The sequence below is a fragment of the Clupea harengus genome, chromosome 20 (assembly GCF_900700415.2).
Source record: "Clupea harengus chromosome 20, Ch_v2.0.2, whole genome shotgun sequence".
Lineage (NCBI taxonomy): Eukaryota > Metazoa > Chordata > Actinopteri > Clupeiformes > Clupeidae > Clupea > Clupea harengus.
This window is the reverse complement of record NC_045171.1, coordinates 51018-68865: the sequence shown is the minus strand read 5'-3', so window position 1 is coordinate 68865 and position 17848 is coordinate 51018. Positions and strand designations below refer to the sequence as shown.

Below are 17848 nucleotides of genomic sequence, written 5' to 3'. Positions count from 1 at the left end.
TCTACATACAGGGAGCAGATACATGTGTGAGAGAGGACAGATGGAGAGAACCATTACTAATTGTACAGTAAAATGATGAAATGGTAGAATATATGTATCACCTAAGAATATTCTGAACATTCAGCTCTCCATGGTGAGGAAAATATGGGTTAAATGTCCTTAGTTAAATAACCCAGTAAGGAAACATGATGTAAGTACTGATGATTGTTGGAAGTTAATCTTAAAAACGTATCTGGGTTAATGTAGCACTGTATTAGTTGTAATATATATTACAGGACTAATATTCAGTAGTCTTTCATTCTAATACTTTATGTGTGTTTCCTCATCTAATGCATAGAGTGCCTGCTCTAACAGTGCAGTAAAGCTTTTCGGTCCATCATTACATTACAATCAAACACAAAGGAAGGTCCTCTTCTCGTGTCACATCTAGAATATTTTTCATTCCTAAGTTTAACCCCCCCCCAAAAAAATTAATAACCCACTCACTTAAGAGTCTTAAGTTTGCAGTGTGAATCCTCCAGTAGAGCACAGAGCTGCTTCAATCCTGAGTCTTCTGGTTTCTTCCCACTCAGATCCAGCTCTGTCAGGAGTAAGGGGTTTATTCCTAGAACTGAAGTCAGATGAACACAGGCTTTCTCTGCAGCATCACTCTTCAACAACCTGTAGAGAGAGGTAGAATAAGCTGATGTTATGAAATGAATTATTTATGTGCAGTAATTATTACAAACAAAATGTATCTCATTGTGAAGCTGAACTGAGCCCAGGAAACATTAGGAGTTTTTGTATTATGAAATGTTCTCACCTCAGTATATTCAGTTTACATTTTGGATCCTTATGTATATTTTTGTATACATAATAAATTATATATATATATATAGTCTTGGGTGTTCCTAGATTAGTTTACAATGAACATGACTAACTCATGACTAACTCATGACTAACACTGGAATAACTGAGGTTAAAGTGATTAACTCTAACCTTGTCAGTCTGGTGTGGATCAGTGTTCTATAGCCCTATTAAGGCTACAATAAATTAGATATGACTCCTCTCTTCTTCTCTAGATATTGATCAATGCATCATACAGAATTATTTTAATAAATCACATTCAGCAATTCAAAAGTTGAACAGAATGCTGAACACACTCTAAAAGGTAACACGACTACTAACTTCGTTTCAGTATTCTTTACTTGTGTAATGCTATCCCAGTGATTTAGCTCAAATGATTTAAGTAATGTATTCATTTTGTATGCAAAAGCTCAAAAACTCAATAAACATGAGTAAACCGCTCTCGGAGCCCTTCGGTGCTGAAGAGCTCTTAACTGCGCATGCGCAGACGAGAGAGGCAGGAGAATCAGATTGAAGAGGGTTGGAGAAAGTTTAACGCTACATGTGCGAAGCAGAACTCTGTCTCATAGTAAGTATTCAACTTAAATGCTTATTTTCATATATTAGCTGTGGGTTCATTCCTCGAAACTGTTTTTAGGAAGCCATACTTTCTGTTTATACCGGTAACACCCGGTAATTAAGTTAAAACTAAGACAGGCTAATGCAGAAATTAACTGATGTTAGCTTGCTTATAGTCAAAGTTAGCCACAGAAGAACATGCACATGATGTAAAGACCTCCTAAAACATAATTGAATCGCCCCCACCCCCCAAATGTCTTGACCTGTTTTTTTATTAACCCAAGTTGGTGGTAGTAATTTAATTCGCGTATATATATATTTATGGCACTCGAGCACGTCATGCAGGCTAACACTCAACTCCGTTTAAAATTGGACTCCATGTGCTCACCACAACCTTACATCAGAGACATGATTTTAGGGCATTATGGAAAACGGTTTGAAAGTGACAGCAAAAGCTTTGTGACTGATAAAAAAAGTCAATTTAACTTTTCGTGATAATCATTCTCAATATACTTTGGATGCTTGATGCGCGTATATATATTTATGAATACATTTCTAATGGCAGGCGAGCATGTCATGCAGGCTAACGGCTAGCTCATACTACATGTGTTGGGATGCGTTGATCAACGGTTGAGGGAGGAGGAGTCTGGCGCATGGGGTTGTGTTGATAACGGAGACGTTATAGTGAGATTGACAGGTCAACAAACCAATCACGCAGCTAGCAAGCAGTTTACCGAGTAGCAGCATGCTAACATTAGATATTATTAGGATTTGCGACGTGTCTTAGCCACCTATCAGACGTATTTTTCAGTTACAATAACGTTTTTTTTTTACATTGTACAGTGTCTATTTCTCGGTAACTTTTTAAAAATCTAAGCAAAAAAAAGTCAAACAAATACGACCATCTACCGAGTTTGGTCCGCCATCTTTTTTATATATATTCGCGCGCTTTAGACGTGAGCATGAACGCGATCTGATTGGCTAGCGCCTGTGCTGTCAGTTATGCATGAAAGGCAATTTGATTGGCGTTGCCTCGAAAATTGAAATATTTCGCTTTCAACACGTAATCTTATTTGTGAGACATGTTGGTATCTGCAGACTCATGTGCAGACCTTCCAGAATTCAGGCAGATTGAGGAGATATTGGTTGTGAATACTGGTGTTTTGTTTATTTGTAGACAGATGGCTGCATGGTATCACGAACACCTTAGATCTTATGAAGTCTGCAAAAGTAGTGCAAGTTTGCTTGTAACTGAACTGAAAGACTTGAATGATGTCTTTCCCTTGAATGTTTACAGGGTGAAGGGCAAACCGTTTGTTACTCTGAAACAGTATATTTTGTGTTAATGTAATTTATTTTTATTCTCTCAGAACCATGGAGCAGTCCCAGCTACTGAGGGTTATAGTTCATGAAAATGACATCCGAAAAGTGACTCTCCAAGAAAGACCTCAAAATTTGGAAGAACTTAAAATTGAATTGAAAAATATACTGAATCTGCAGTTCGACTTCATGCTTCACTATGAAGATCCAGATTTCAATGCTTTTTGCAATCTCACAGATGTAAGTGAATTGCCTAATAGAGCAACTCTGAAGATAATCTCCCTGGAAAATGTCGTTCCCACATTGTCTTCAGTCAGTTCATCTGACACAGAAATACTGACTCACACAGAAGAGACATTACGTAAACAGTGGCCTTCTTCATTTGATGTGCCTTATTTCTCTGTTGATATAGAATATAGACTGAGACAGGGAAACCTAATTTACTTGAGAGATGGTAAACGCATGTCAGTGTCACGTGACATGAAACATGACATTCTGCAGAAGCTTGCTGAGGAGATGTACAAGTATTCTGCTTATCCGCAAGATGAACACTTTATTTTAGTTGCTAGGACTCATCGCTAAGCACCCTTGCCTTGCTGAGCCAGGGTCAAGCACAGGATGCCACGGGTGGAAGAATAGTTTAAAATTTAAAATGGGAAATCTCCGTTCCAAGCTTCGCAGGTGTGGAATGGCTGATGTGTCAGTCAATGGTAACAAAAGAACACGGCAGAATCCAGATGGCGAACCACCTGCAAAAAGCCTAAAAAAAACAACGAGGAGTGAGACAAACTTCCTGCCCAATTTTCCACCGGGCCAGGATGCATCCGCATTGGAAAAAAACAGACAGTTGCTTGAAGATGAAATGAAGAAAAGGACACCAAATGCAGCACTTGTGAATCAGCTGATGAACCAGACCTTCTCACTGAGACGCAAAGAAATCGTCGAAGAGCAGCCTCCTGTGAAACGCATGTTGGAACACTGGCCAGCGCTTTTCAGAAAACAGCAGGTATATTAATAAATGTATTCAATTTCGGTGAAATAAAACATACAGATCAGATAAACAAGCATGTTGTCTCTATCAAAATATTGTGGTCATCTCAATGTATTGCTGTGTTTGTTTTGTGTTCTCTTCTTAAAGGTTTTTGCAGAGTTCACTAGGGTGGCAAGTAAAGATCTTGAACAAGACTTTTTTGAGTCCTTGGACCGTCACATCCCTCGATTTCTTGAGATCTTTAAGTCCAAGAAGGGTGTTATTGGCAGGACACTTGCAGAGCTCCTTACTCAAGCTGAAATGAAGGTAAGCAATTTTAAGAATGGTGAAAGTCTTTACTTTTCCCTCTTTATCGGAAGTCTTTCTGAAGAAACTTTTCCTTTAAGGTTTGTTGTATTTTCTATGTCATCATCATCAACAAATTTCAAACATGAACTTTAAAACTATTGAAAGCATATGAATTAGTTGTTGTGCTGTGTAATATGTTTCCTCTTTTTAAAAAAATCTTTGGAAAACAATTGGCCCAATGGCAAAGACAAGCAAGCTAAACAAGACACTAAAACACCAACTATTAAGCACGTCAAATTACTTTTTTTGGTAATGGGATTTGTTGATAACAAAGCTATCTATATATTATCAGTGTCCATGTGTTTTCCCCTAATAATTGTTTTCAGTTTCTTTTCTTCATTGGTTTTCCCCTCATTTGCAGACCCATGATGTTGTGGCAAGGCGGACAGCTGTCCTACGCTGTCTTGCAGTTTTTCTTGGGGATGATGGGAGTGATTTTTTCAAAGTTTGTTTTGTAATCATATAATGTTTTTATACAGTTAAGTCATGAAGGCCTTTTCAACAGCAAGGATAAACTCGTATTTATAACCTTCCTTTTGTCTGCAGGATTCAGATTCCATCACAGATTTCACAGAGATTCCTGTTGGGGTATTAACCGTCATACCCGAAGACAGCCCACAGCCAAGTCAAAATGCCCTGCACCTTGAGCCATCCAGCATTGTTATCATACTGGAAGGTAACATCGTAATGGATGACCTTCAAAATCATACTGAAGCTTTATGCTTGACTTTTGGACTTATCTACAACCTTCATTTGGACTATCCCAGAAGATTGAAGAACACTTTTGACTTCATTCAAAGGGTCATGCTGGATCTGGGTGTAGGGAACCCTAAGCCAAAACTCCAGAGCTTAGAAAATGCCCTTTTGCAGTAGGTTGTTCTGAGTTGCTTGAACACACTGAATTGTTGTACTTTCACGTCATATATTAGGCCAGAGTTATGTGTCACAATTAATGTGATTTAATTGCCAAAATTGTATATATGTGCTTCCACAATTTTGAAAAATGCCCTTTTGCAGGTTGTTTTGAGTTGCTTGAACACACTGAATTGTTGTACTTTCACGTAATATATATTAAGCCAGAATGGCCAGTTATGTGTCACAATTAATGTCGCCTTAAGAGTGAATGTTTTGTTTGCCAAAATTGTATATATGTGCTTCCACAATTTTGAAAAATGCCCTTTTGCAGGTTGTTTTGAGTTGCTTGAACATACTGAATTGTTGTACTTTCATGTAATATATATTAAGCCGGAATGGCCAGTTACAGTATGTATCGCAATTAATGTTGCCTTAAGAGTGTGTGTTTTGTTTTGCCATGAGAAAATGTTTATACTATGAGAAAATAAAAAGTAATACGGCTGACTGATTATTCTTTGTTGTGTTTACTTAATTTTTCTAAGGCAATCGGTTTCCATAATTCCTTTAAGTAAACAGGACTATTTAGTGAAGTCAAATTAACTTGGGTTGTATGAGTAGCTAACACTTAGAAATTAAAACTAATATTTACTTACATTTTAATGTAGGATAAACTCAAATAAATTGAGTTAAAACAACTTTTTTTTAAGTAAACATAAATAGTAGACATACAGTAAACCTAACTTGAAAATTCTAGTTAAATTACATTAACTTGTTCAAGGCAACCGGTTTCCTTGATTCCTTTAAGTAAGATCAACTTATCAAATTTTACAGTGCACATAGAGATGTTATGCTCTTTTGTGAAGTTTTCTCACCTCAGGGTCTGAAGTTTTTTAACATGAAGTAAATTATGTAGATCAATGAGTAGCTCCACTCCAGAGTCTCCAGGGTCGTTCCCCCTCAGGTCCAGCTCCACCAGGTGTGAGGGGTTTGATTTCAGAGCTGAAGTCAGAGTTGCATATCCCTCTCCTGTTATACCACAGTCAGAAAGTCTAGAGAAAATAGAGGTTTTTAACTTTTTGCTACAAAAAAACATGCCATCAAAAGATTCTAGATATGGAATTTCTTGTCTTTCAATTATGACTAAAATGGATGGTCTAGTATGCTTCTGACTATTTGTCAGTTTACCTACAGCAGTCTCTGTAGTTTACAGTGTGTATTTTCCAGTAAAGCAGAAATGTGCTTCACTCCAGAGTCTCCTAGTCTATTCCCACTCAGATTCAGCTCTATCAGGTGTGAAGGGTTTGATCTGAGAGCTGAAGTCAGAGCAGCACAGCTGTCTTCTGTTATACCACAGTTAAAACGTCTAAAGAAACTCCAGCCGTCTTTATTAAGCCTGTAGGGAGAGAGCAAGACAAACGTAAGCTATTATTGTTCTATTAGTCAACACAGAGACAATCTTATTCTGGCTTCATCGAGATGTAATACTGAAAAAACCTAGGGACACACACGCACGCACACACACCACACACAGATGTAGTCCTGAACGGACCGCTGTCTGTGTTGTACCTGCTGCATTGTATTGAGCTGTAAGATGAGCCTTAATGTGATTCAGTTGACAGCAGTGATTAACAAAAGGAGTAAGAATACAGAACAGGAGTACAGCCTTCTTCTCTTTATTCTACTTACACTGGAGAGAGAGAGAGAGTACAAGAGAGAGAGAGAGAGAGAGAGAGAGATTAACACTACTGAGTCCGAGCCTGTTTTTCACTCTCTTAGGTAGTCTGCCATGCCTTGATATTTTAGTTTATTTCACCTAACTAAAAACATTGAGGCAAAAGTGGCATGTATGATTATATTCTAGAATACCTCAGCAATAATAACATGGGAATGAAAGGAATGTAGTAAAAAAAGATTGAATTTAAATCAAATCTAAACAAACCCTTCCAAAAACATACTTTCAGAGGTGCTCAGACTTTGTACAAAAAATACATTGTAAAGATTTTGGAGCAAGGCTTTTGAACTCTGAACTTTGTAAACATAAGTGTTAGTTTTACAAAGGTGAGTTTAGCATTTAGAAAGTGTGTGTGGTTTCACTACTATATATTTATAATTTTAGAGTGACCTGTACCTTTTCAAAACTAGTGTCCCTACAAATGCATATTGATGAGTTAGGTGTAAACACACCTGGGACACCTCAGACAAGAACAATGGCCCTTACCTAATGGCCCTGGAATGTCTTTGTGGCCCGTACCCCCCACAGGATTTCTTGACACACCATGGCCCAATAGAGATCACTGAATTACCATACCCTTATCATATGAATAGCTGTCATTTGCTAATGGGCGGGTCGTTAGGAGCTGAAACCTCACTCAGAGACTGAAAAGTGCAAGAGACTAGTCCTATTCTCCTTACAAAGTGCTTATTTATATATTTGTTTCAAACTGTGTAAATTTGAAAAGAAAAGGGTTCAAGGTTTCTGGGGGTGTAATTTCTATGTCTCTCCGACAAAAACTGGCTGAGCTTTAAAAGCAATTCCCCATAAAAACCACCATATCCCTGCACAGGGAGCGTGGACTTCAGAGGGTTAAGGAAGAGAGAGAGCGCGAGAGAAAGCGAGAGAAACAAACAAGCAAATGAACAAATTCTTTCTTTACCAAACCAAGAGCAGAAATCATCAAGATTAAAACAGAAAAGGCTTGAAACATGCCACTTTATGTGTTAGGATTTTAGAATATATGAAGGTGTCACTTTTTGAATAAAATTACGGCAAAAAGGAACTTTTCAACAATATTCATTTTTTTAGATGCATTTGTACATCACACACTCTGCCAGTTTACTTACAGTAGTTTCTGTAGTTTACAGTGTGGATTCTCCAGTAGAGCAGAGATGTGCTTCACTCCTGAGTATCCTAGGTCATTCCTACTCAAATTCAGCTCTATCAGGTGAGAGGGGTTTGATCTGAGAGCTGAAGTCAGAGCAGCACAGCCTTCTTCTGTTATATTGCTGTCATTAAGCCTGAAGAGAGAGAGCAGGACACTAAATACAGTTTCTACATACAGGGAGCAGATACATGTGTGAGAGAGGACAGATGGAGAGAACCATTACTAATTGTAGAGTAAAATGTTGAAATGGTAGAATAAATGTATCACCTAAGAATATTCTGAACATTCAGCTCTCCATGGTGAGGAAAATATGGGTAAAATGTCCTTGGTTAAATAACCCAGTAAGTAAACATGATGTAAGTACTGATGATTGTTGGAAGTTAATATTAAAAACATATCTAGGTTAATGTGGCAATGCACTAGTATTGATATATAGTACAGGACTAATATTCAGTGCTCTTTCATTCTAATACTTTATGTGTGTGTTTCCTCATCTAATGCATATGAAAACCAGTGCCTGCACTAACAATACATTTACATATTTACATTTAGTAGACGCTTTCATCCAAAGCGACTTACATATGTGCGACTTACAATGTATACACATTTTACATTGATGGCACACTGTACATCAGGAGCAATTAGGGGTTCAGTGTCTTGCTCAAGGACGCTTCGAAAGGGAATCGAATTAGCAACCTTCTGATTACTAAACGACTTCTTTACCTCCTGTACCACTGTCGCCCCTAACTAACAGTGCAGTAATGCTATTCTGTCCATCATTACATTAGAATTATAATAGAATAATTACATTATTTAAGTCCTCTCCTCGTGTCACATCTAGAATATTTTTCATTCCTAAGGTTAACCCCCCCCCCCCCCAAAAAAAAAACCCCACTAACTTAAGTGTCTTCAGTTTGCAGTGAGAATCCGCCAGTAGAGCACAGAACTGCTTCACTCCTGAGTCTCCTGGTTTCTTCCCACTCAGATCCAGCTCTGTCAGGAGTAAGGGGTTAGTACCCAGAACTGAAGTCAGATAAGCACAGGCTTTCTCTGCAGCATCACTCTTCAACAACCTGTAGAGAGAGGTACAATAAGCTGATGTTATAAAATGGATTATTAATTTTCAGTTATTATAACAAACTAAATGAATGTCATTGTGAAGCTGAATTGAGCACAGGAAATATTAGGAGATTTTTAATTATGAAATGTTCTCACTTCAGTATATCCAGTTCATATTTTGGATCCTTAAGAACATTTTTGTATATATAATAAATTATATATATATATATATATAGTCAGGGGTGTTTCTATATTAGTTTACAATGAACATGACTAACTCTACACTGGAATAACTGAGGTTGACGTGATTAACTCTAACCTCTCAGTCTGGTGTAGAAATCAGTGTGCTATAGCCCTATTAACACTATAATAAATGACATATGACTCATCTCTCTTCTTCTCTAGATATTGATCAATGCATCACACAGAATTGTTTTAATAAATCACATTCAGCAATTCGAAAGTTGAATAGAATGCTCAACACATAGAGATGTTATGCTCTTTTGTGAAGTTTTCTCACCTCAGGGTCTGAAGTTTTTTAACATGAAGTAAATTATGTAGATTAGTGAGGAGCTCCACTCCAGAGTCTCCGGGGTTGTTTCCTCTCAGGTCCAGCTCCACCAGGTGTGAGGGGTTTGATTTGAGAGCTGAAGTCAGAGTTGCATATCCCTCTCCTGTTATACCACAGTCAGAAAGTCTAGAGAAAATAGAGGAGTTTTTAACTTTTTGCTACAAAAAACATGCCATCAAAAGATTCTAGAGATGGAATTTCTTCTTTCAATTATGACTATAATGAAGGGTCTAGTATGCTTCGGACTATTTGTCAGTTTACTTACAGCAGTCTCTGTAGTTTACAGTGTGGATTCTCCAGTAGATCAGAGAGGTGCTTCACTCCTGAGTCTCCTAGTTCATTCCAACTCAGATGCAGCTCTATCAGGTGTGAAGGGTTTGATCTGAGAGCTGAAGTCAGAGCAGCACAGCCTTCTTCTGTTATACTGCTGTCATTAAGCCTGGAGAGAGCAAAACAAATTAAAGCTATCATTGTTCTATTGGTCAACACAGAGACAACAGTATTCTGGCTGTGTTGTACCCGCTGCGTTGTATTGAGCTGTAAAAAGAGCATTAATGAGATTCAGTTGACAGAAGTGATTAACAAAAGGAGTAAGAATACAGAACAGGAGTACAGCCTTCTTATCTTATACTTCTTACACTGGAGAGACAGAGAGAGAGAGAGACCGAGACAGAGAGAGAGAAAAACAAAAAAAGCACATGAACAAATTATTTCTGTACCAAACCAAGAGCAGAAATCATCAAGATTAAAACAGAAACGGTGTGAAACATGCCCCTTTATGTGTAATAATTTTAGAAATATATGAAGGTGTCTCTTTTTGAATAAAATTACAGAAAAAATGAACTTTTCCACAATATACCATTTTTTAGATGCATTTGTTCATCATACACTCTGTCAGTTTACTTACAGTAGTCTCTGTAGTTTACAGAGTGGATTCATCAGTAGAACAGAGATGCGCTTCACTCCTGAGTATCCTAGTTTATTCCCACTCAGATTCAGCTCTATCAGGTGTGAGGGGTTTGATCTGAGAGCTGAAGTCAGATAAGCACAGCCTTCTTCTGTTATATTGCTGTCATTAAGCCTGAAGAGAGAGAGCAGGACACTAAATACAGTTTCTACATACAGGGAGCAGATACATGTGTGAGAGAGGACAGATGGAGAGAACCATTACTAATTGTAGAGTAAAATGATGAAATGGTAGAATATATGTATCACCTAAGAATATTCTGAACATTCAGCTCTCCATGGTGAGGAAGATATGGGTTAAATGTCCTTGGTTAAATAACCCAGTAAGGAAACATGATGTAAGTACTGATGATTGTTGGAAGTTAATCTTAAAAACATATCTAGGTTAATGTGGCAATGCACTAGTAGTAATATATAGTACAGGACTAATATTCAGTGCTCTTTCATGCTAATACTTTATGTGTGTATTTCCTCATCTAATATATATAAAAACCAGTGCCTGCTCTAACAGTGCAGTAATGCTTTTCTGTCCATCATTACATTAGAATTATAATAGAATAATTACATAATTTAAGCCCTCTCCTCGCGTCACATCTAGAATATCTTTCATTCCTAAGGTTGACCCCCCCCCCCAAACCTGATAAAAAAAACACTAACTTAAGTGTCTTCAGTTTGCAGTGAGAATCCGCCAGTAGAGCACAGAACTGCTTCACTCCTGAGTCTCCTGGTTTCTTCCCACTCAGATCCAGCTCTGTCAGGAGTAAGGGGTTAGTACCCAGAACTGAAGTCAGATAAGCACAGGCTTTCTCTGCAGCATCACTCTTCAACAACCTGTAGAGAGAGGTACAATAAGCTGATGTTATAAAATGGATTATTAATTTTCAGTTATTATAACAAACTAAATGAATGTCATTGTGAAGCTGAATTGAGCACAGGAAATATTAGGAGATTTTTAATTATGAAATGTTCTCACTTCAGTATATCCAGTTCATATTTTGGATCCTTAAGAACATTTTTGTATATATAATAAATTATATATATATATATATATAGTCAGGGGTGTTTCTATATTAGTTTACAATGAACATGACTAACTCTACACTGGAATAACTGAGGTTGACGTGATTAACTCTAACCTCTCAGTCTGGTGTAGAAATCAGTGTGCTATAGCCCTATTAACACTATAATAAATGACATATGACTCATCTCTCTTCTTCTCTAGATATTGATCAATGCATCACACAGAATTGTTTTAATAAATCACATTCAGCAATTCGAAAGTTGAATAGAATGCTCAACACATAGAGATGTTATGCTCTTTTGTGAAGTTTTCTCACCTCAGGGTCTGAAGTTTTTTAACATGAAGTAAATTATGTAGATTAGTGAGGAGCTCCACTCCAGAGTCTCCGGGGTTGTTTCCTCTCAGGTCCAGCTCCACCAGGTGTGAGGGGTTTGATTTGAGAGCTGAAGTCAGAGTTGCATATCCCTCTCCTGTTATACCACAGTCAGAAAGTCTAGAGAAAATAGAGGAGTTTTTAACTTTTTGCTACAAAAAACATGCCATCAAAAGATTCTAGAGATGGAATTTCTTCTTTCAATTATGACTATAATGAAGGGTCTAGTATGCTTCGGACTATTTGTCAGTTTACTTACAGCAGTCTCTGTAGTTTACAGTGTGGATTCTCCAGTAGATCAGAGAGGTGCTTCACTCCTGAGTCTCCTAGTTCATTCCAACTCAGATGCAGCTCTATCAGGTGTGAAGGGTTTGATCTGAGAGCTGAAGTCAGAGCAGCACAGCCTTCTTCTGTTATACTGCTGTCATTAAGCCTGGAGAGAGCAAAACAAATTAAAGCTATCATTGTTCTATTGGTCAACACAGAGACAACAGTATTCTGGCTGTGTTGTACCCGCTGCGTTGTATTGAGCTGTAAAAAGAGCATTAATGAGATTCAGTTGACAGAAGTGATTAACAAAAGGAGTAAGAATACAGAACAGGAGTACAGCCTTCTTATCTTATACTTCTTACACTGGAGAGACAGAGAGAGAGAGAGACCGAGACAGAGAGAGAGAAAAACAAAAAAGCACATGAACAAATTATTTCTGTACCAAACCAAGAGCAGAAATCATCAAGATTAAAACAGAAACGGTGTGAAACATGCCCCTTTATGTGTAATAATTTTAGAAATATATGAAGGTGTCTCTTTTTGAATAAAATTACAGAAAAAATGAACTTTTCCACAATATACCATTTTTTAGATGCATTTGTTCATCATACACTCTGTCAGTTTACTTACAGTAGTCTCTGTAGTTTACAGAGTGGATTCATCAGTAGAACAGAGATGCGCTTCACTCCTGAGTATCCTAGTTTATTCCCACTCAGATTCAGCTCTATCAGGTGTGAGGGGTTTGATCTGAGAGCTGAAGTCAGATAAGCACAGCCTTCTTCTGTTATATTGCTGTCATTAAGCCTGAAGAGAGAGAGCAGGACACTAAATACAGTTTCTACATACAGGGAGCAGATACATGTGTGAGAGAGGACAGATGGAGAGAACCATTACTAATTGTAGAGTAAAATGATGAAATGGTAGAATATATGTATCACCTAAGAATATTCTGAACATTCAGCTCTCCATGGTGAGGAAGATATGGGTTAAATGTCCTTGGTTAAATAACCCAGTAAGGAAACATGATGTAAGTACTGATGATTGTTGGAAGTTAATCTTAAAAACATATCTAGGTTAATGTGGCAATGCACTAGTAGTAATATATAGTACAGGACTAATATTCAGTGCTCTTTCATGCTAATACTTTATGTGTGTATTTCCTCATCTAATATATATAAAAACCAGTGCCTGCTCTAACAGTGCAGTAATGCTTTTCTGTCCATCATTACATTAGAATTATAATAGAATAATTACATAATTTAAGCCCTCTCCTCGCGTCACATCTAGAATATCTTTCATTCCTAAGGTTGACCCCCCCCCCCAAACCTGATAAAAAAAACACTAACTTAAGTGTCTTCAGTTTGCAGTGAGAATCCTCCAGTAGAGCACAGAACTGCTTCACTCCTGATTCTCCTTGTTTCTTCCCACTCAGATCCAGCTCTGTCAGGAGTAAGGGGTTTGTACCCAGAACTGAAGTCAGATGAACACAGGCTTTCTCTGCAGCATCACTTTTCAACAACCTGTAGAGAGAGGTAGAATAAACTGAAGTTATTAAATTAATTATTTATGAGCAGTAATTATTACAAACAAAATGTATCTCATTGTGAAGCTGAACTCAGCCCAGGAAACATTAGGAGTTTTTGTATTATGAAATGTTCTCACCTCAGTATATTCAGTTTATATTTTGGATCCTTATGTATATTTTTGTATATATAATAAATTATATATATATATAGTCTGGGCTGTTCCTAGATTAGTTTACAATGAACATGACTAACTCTACACTGGACTAACTGGGGTTGACATGATTAACTCTAACCTTGTCAGTCTGGTGAAGAAATCAGTGTTCTATAGCCCTATTAACACTATAATAAATTAGATATGACTCATCTCTCTTCTTCTCTAGATATTGATCAATGCATCTTGTAGAATTATTTTAACATTTGACATTTCGCAATTCAAATGGTGAACAGAATGCTGGACACATATAGAGATGTTATACTTTTTTGTGAAGTTTTCTCACCTCAGGGTACGACGTTTTTTAACATTAAGTAAATTATGTAAATCAGTGAGGAGCTTCACTCCTGAGTCTCCAGGGTCGTTCCCTCTCAGGTCCAGCTCCACCAGGGGTGATGGGTTTGATTTCAGAGCTAAAGTCAGAGTTTCATATCCTTCTCCTAATATACCACAGTCAGAAAGTCTAGAGAAAATAGAGGAGTTTTTAACTTTTTGCTACAAAAAACATAATCGAAAAAAATTATCAACTGAAAACTGATACTGGCCTTACTGTGCCTTAGGAGGGAATTAAAGAGTAACATTTGTATATGACCATGTCTTTCTAATATGAGAGACTACTATTACAAAAGTATCAAACATCTTAATAAAAACACTACATCTATACAAAGTCTTCTTAGAAATTGTAGTTCTTTGTTCAGCATCTTATTACTTACAGCAGTTTCTGTAGTTTACAGTCTGGATTCCCCAGTAGATCAGAGATGTGTTTCACTCCTGAGTCTCTTAGTTTATTCCCACTCAGATTCAGCTCTATCAGGTGTGAGGGGTTTGATCTGAGAGCTGAAGTCAGATCAGCACAGCCTTCTTCTGTTATACTGCTGTCATTAAGCCTTTAGAGAGTAGAAAGTTAGGATTTTTAAAATACAAATATTTTGGAGTCTGGCATCATTTTGTGTATGCTGTTTCAGCATTCATGTAATTTAGTCCTTGTTTATAATACAAAGAATGGACTCTTCCCCACATGCACGGTAGCATGTTCTGTAGCTCACCCTAAGGCATGAGTTAAACCTCTTTTTGTCAAAACATCTGTATGTAACTGTCAACAGCACAAAATACAAGATAAAATGTAACAGCAAAAGAGGCGATCATCGGGGTCCACAAAGTGCCTCAACTGGCAAACGTTTGAAGGGTTTTTACAGGTGAAAGACGACATTGACTTACAGATATGTCAGCAAATGGGACCAATGGAATTTGGCGTGCGCCCAAAGAATGCTGTAGTGTTTGCATGTATCAAGGTTTGTTAGGTTTGGAACTTTACATCAGAAGATATTGGCCATAGAGTCATACGGGCCAAGCCTTCAAATTTCATCAAAGCACAACTTAGAAATGAGTTGTTATTAGTTTTTTTTAATTGGCTGAAAATGTTAGCTGTGGAAATCACAGACTCATGAGCTTTCAAGAAAACCGTGGAAATAAACACTTTTTCATTCCTGTAGTTCCTCAGACATGAAAGAAACGTAAATGTGCTTATTACAACGCGCCTTTGTGGCCAATTTGTTTCATATTAAGTACATAGCTTTTTTGAAGTTTCATAAAGATCGGCCATTCACAATAGCAAATATCGACTGCTGAATTTTGATTGGCTGTTGCTGACCATTTTGATGAGCGAGGCAACTGGTACTTTAGGGCATGTGATCAAATGAGGCCAAGTATAAGTGTTGTTACATATTGTTAGGTTTCACATACCAGGCCATACCAATTGACCCCTACACTTAAGCTTGATTTATACTTATTGGAAAGTATCGCTCAGCATATGGTCGTTGATAAAAAAGAGAGTGTCGCTCATGTTGCTGCATTTATGCTTCAGCCAACAGTCTCCTCCGCTCAACGGTTGAGTGACACTCGACGTACTGACGTAGGCGGACGACGCCAACGGTGGCTTTACATACTTCTGCTCTTACATTGTTGTCGTTTGTGGCAGATTCATCGGGGGGAATCATTTGGCCATCTTTATAATAGGGCAGGGAGGCATTATACAGGTGGTGATATTTCCTCACTAACTCTGCTAGCCTTTCCTTTATCCCCTCCATTTAAAAAACAGCTGTTGAGCGCTGAAAACCAAAACAATGAAGTCAATGCCATCTATCTAGCCAATCACACTTGCGGGACACTATGTGACAGCGACAGTAGAATTTTCTCTTGGTAGCAGACACTTCCAGGCGACGGTTGAAAGTGTCGACCAAGACGTCATTTCTGTCGGCGACGGTTTCAAAAGTTGTTTAGTATATATCATACACACTTTGTCAGTTTACTTACAGCAGTCTCTGTAGTTTACAGTCTGTATTCTCCAGTAGAGCAGAGATGTGCTTCACTCCTGAGTCTCTTAGTTCATTTTCACCCAGATTCAGCTCTATCAGGTGTGAGGGGTTTGATCTGAGAGCTGAAGTCAGAGCAGCACAGCCTTCTTTTGTTATACTGCTGTCAATAAGCCTTTAGAGAGAGAGCAAGAAAAAGTAAAGCTATTATTGGTCAACACAGAGACAATCTTATTCTGGCTTCACCGAGATCTAGTACTGAAAAAACCTAGGGACACACACACACGCACACACACCACACACAGATGTACTCCTGAATGTACCGCTGTCTGTGTTGTACCTGCTGCATTGTATTGAGCTGTAAGATGAGCATTAATGTGACTCAGTTGACAGCAGTGATTAACAAAAGGAGATCATCAACAGAGGGATACTAGTCTACTGGGCTGGTTACATATGTCTACAGATTAACAAAAGGAGATCATCAAGCTATTCACATCACAGAACTCAATAGAGGGATCCTAATCTACTCTGGCTGCCACTGGGGAGGTTAGATTTGTCTACAGTTGAATGAGGTACATATATGTGGTCATTATAAAATAAGTGTGGGTTACTGATTATATGGAGTAAGAACACAGAACAGTAGTACAGCCTTCTTACTTACAGCAGTCTCTGTAGATTACAGAGTGGTACCTCCAGTAGAGCGGAGATGTGCTTCACTCCTGAGTCTCCTAGTTTATTCCCACTCAGATTCAGCTCTATCAGGTGTGAGGGGTTTGATATCAGAGCTGAAGTCAGATCAGCACAGCCTTCTTCGGTTATACTGCTGTCATTAAGCCTGTAGAGAGAGAGAGTACAGGAAACTGTTTTTTTTCAGTAACTGCAATAGAAACAAGCTGTTTTAGCTTCACTAATTTCTTGGACTCAAAAACCCTAAGTATTCGGACACGGACACACACAGACACACACACACACACACACACACACACACATACACACACACACACACACACACACACACACACACACAGTCCTCGATGGAGTCTGTATTGTATCTGACTATCACAGTCCTGTGTGATCCTGTTAGTGACTCACTCAGCACAAGTGATTAAAAAGAAAGGGTTTACTAGTTACTTATCTGCTTCATTGCTAATGTCGGCGACGGTTTCAAAAGTGTCACCAGACTAAGCATAAATTGGGCTTTAGTCTCAGACACACCAGGGGTTTGGAGCCAGGGCCATTAGACTTGATTCATTTACATGGCCATGGTCAGCTAAACAGCCTGCCGGGCATTCACACCTTTTCATATCCCCTTACCCCCAGACACACTACACCTTTACATCTATCAAACTCCTCTCAAGTAGACCTACTGTCCACACTCTCTTCCCCAACGGAAAGAGTGACACATTTCCAGAGTAGGCCACAATTTAGAATTTAGACGAACACCTGTGGGTAATCTTTTATACCATTGTTTAGTTTGTTCATTCTGTAGCCCTAAGAGCTACACAATTATGTTACCATTCAGAAGACGGCCGCAAAAGGAGACGGCAGCAAAGGAAAGCGGAAGATTGCACTGTACAGTATCTTGTGAATTGTAACAGTACGATCTGAGATTACTGTGCTGTGTATTAGAAATTCCGAGCCTAAAACTTTGTTGGAATAAACAGATTATTTTGCTAAGCCGCCTTCCCGAGTTCTTTTACTCACTATCAGCTAACTTGAACCAAGGGAACAACTTTGGC

General features: G+C 38.2%; 1 protein-coding gene and 1 long non-coding RNA gene across 2 annotated transcripts in view; both read right to left on the bottom strand.

Annotated features, from left to right (window-relative positions):
* Positions 1-15794, bottom strand: part of LOC116225261 (ribonuclease inhibitor-like) — a 167498-nt gene extending 151704 nt beyond the window's left edge. Inside the window, exons 1-3 of the mRNA XM_042702779.1 lie at positions 15710-15794; positions 14084-14237; positions 13407-13580 (exon numbers count right to left, since the gene is read on the bottom strand). Of these exons, the coding sequence (XP_042558713.1) occupies positions 13407-13580; positions 14084-14237; positions 15710-15794 (413 nt within the window). The remainder of the gene's footprint in view (positions 1-13406; positions 13581-14083; positions 14238-15709) is intronic.
* Positions 9455-11265, bottom strand: LOC116225262. Its single transcript, XR_004166008.2, has 3 exons — positions 11054-11265; positions 9696-9869; positions 9455-9556 (listed from the first exon to the last, which is right to left on the bottom strand). It is a non-coding gene; the product is annotated as an uncharacterized LOC116225262 (long non-coding RNA).
* Positions 15795-17848: the final 2054 nt, after the last annotated feature.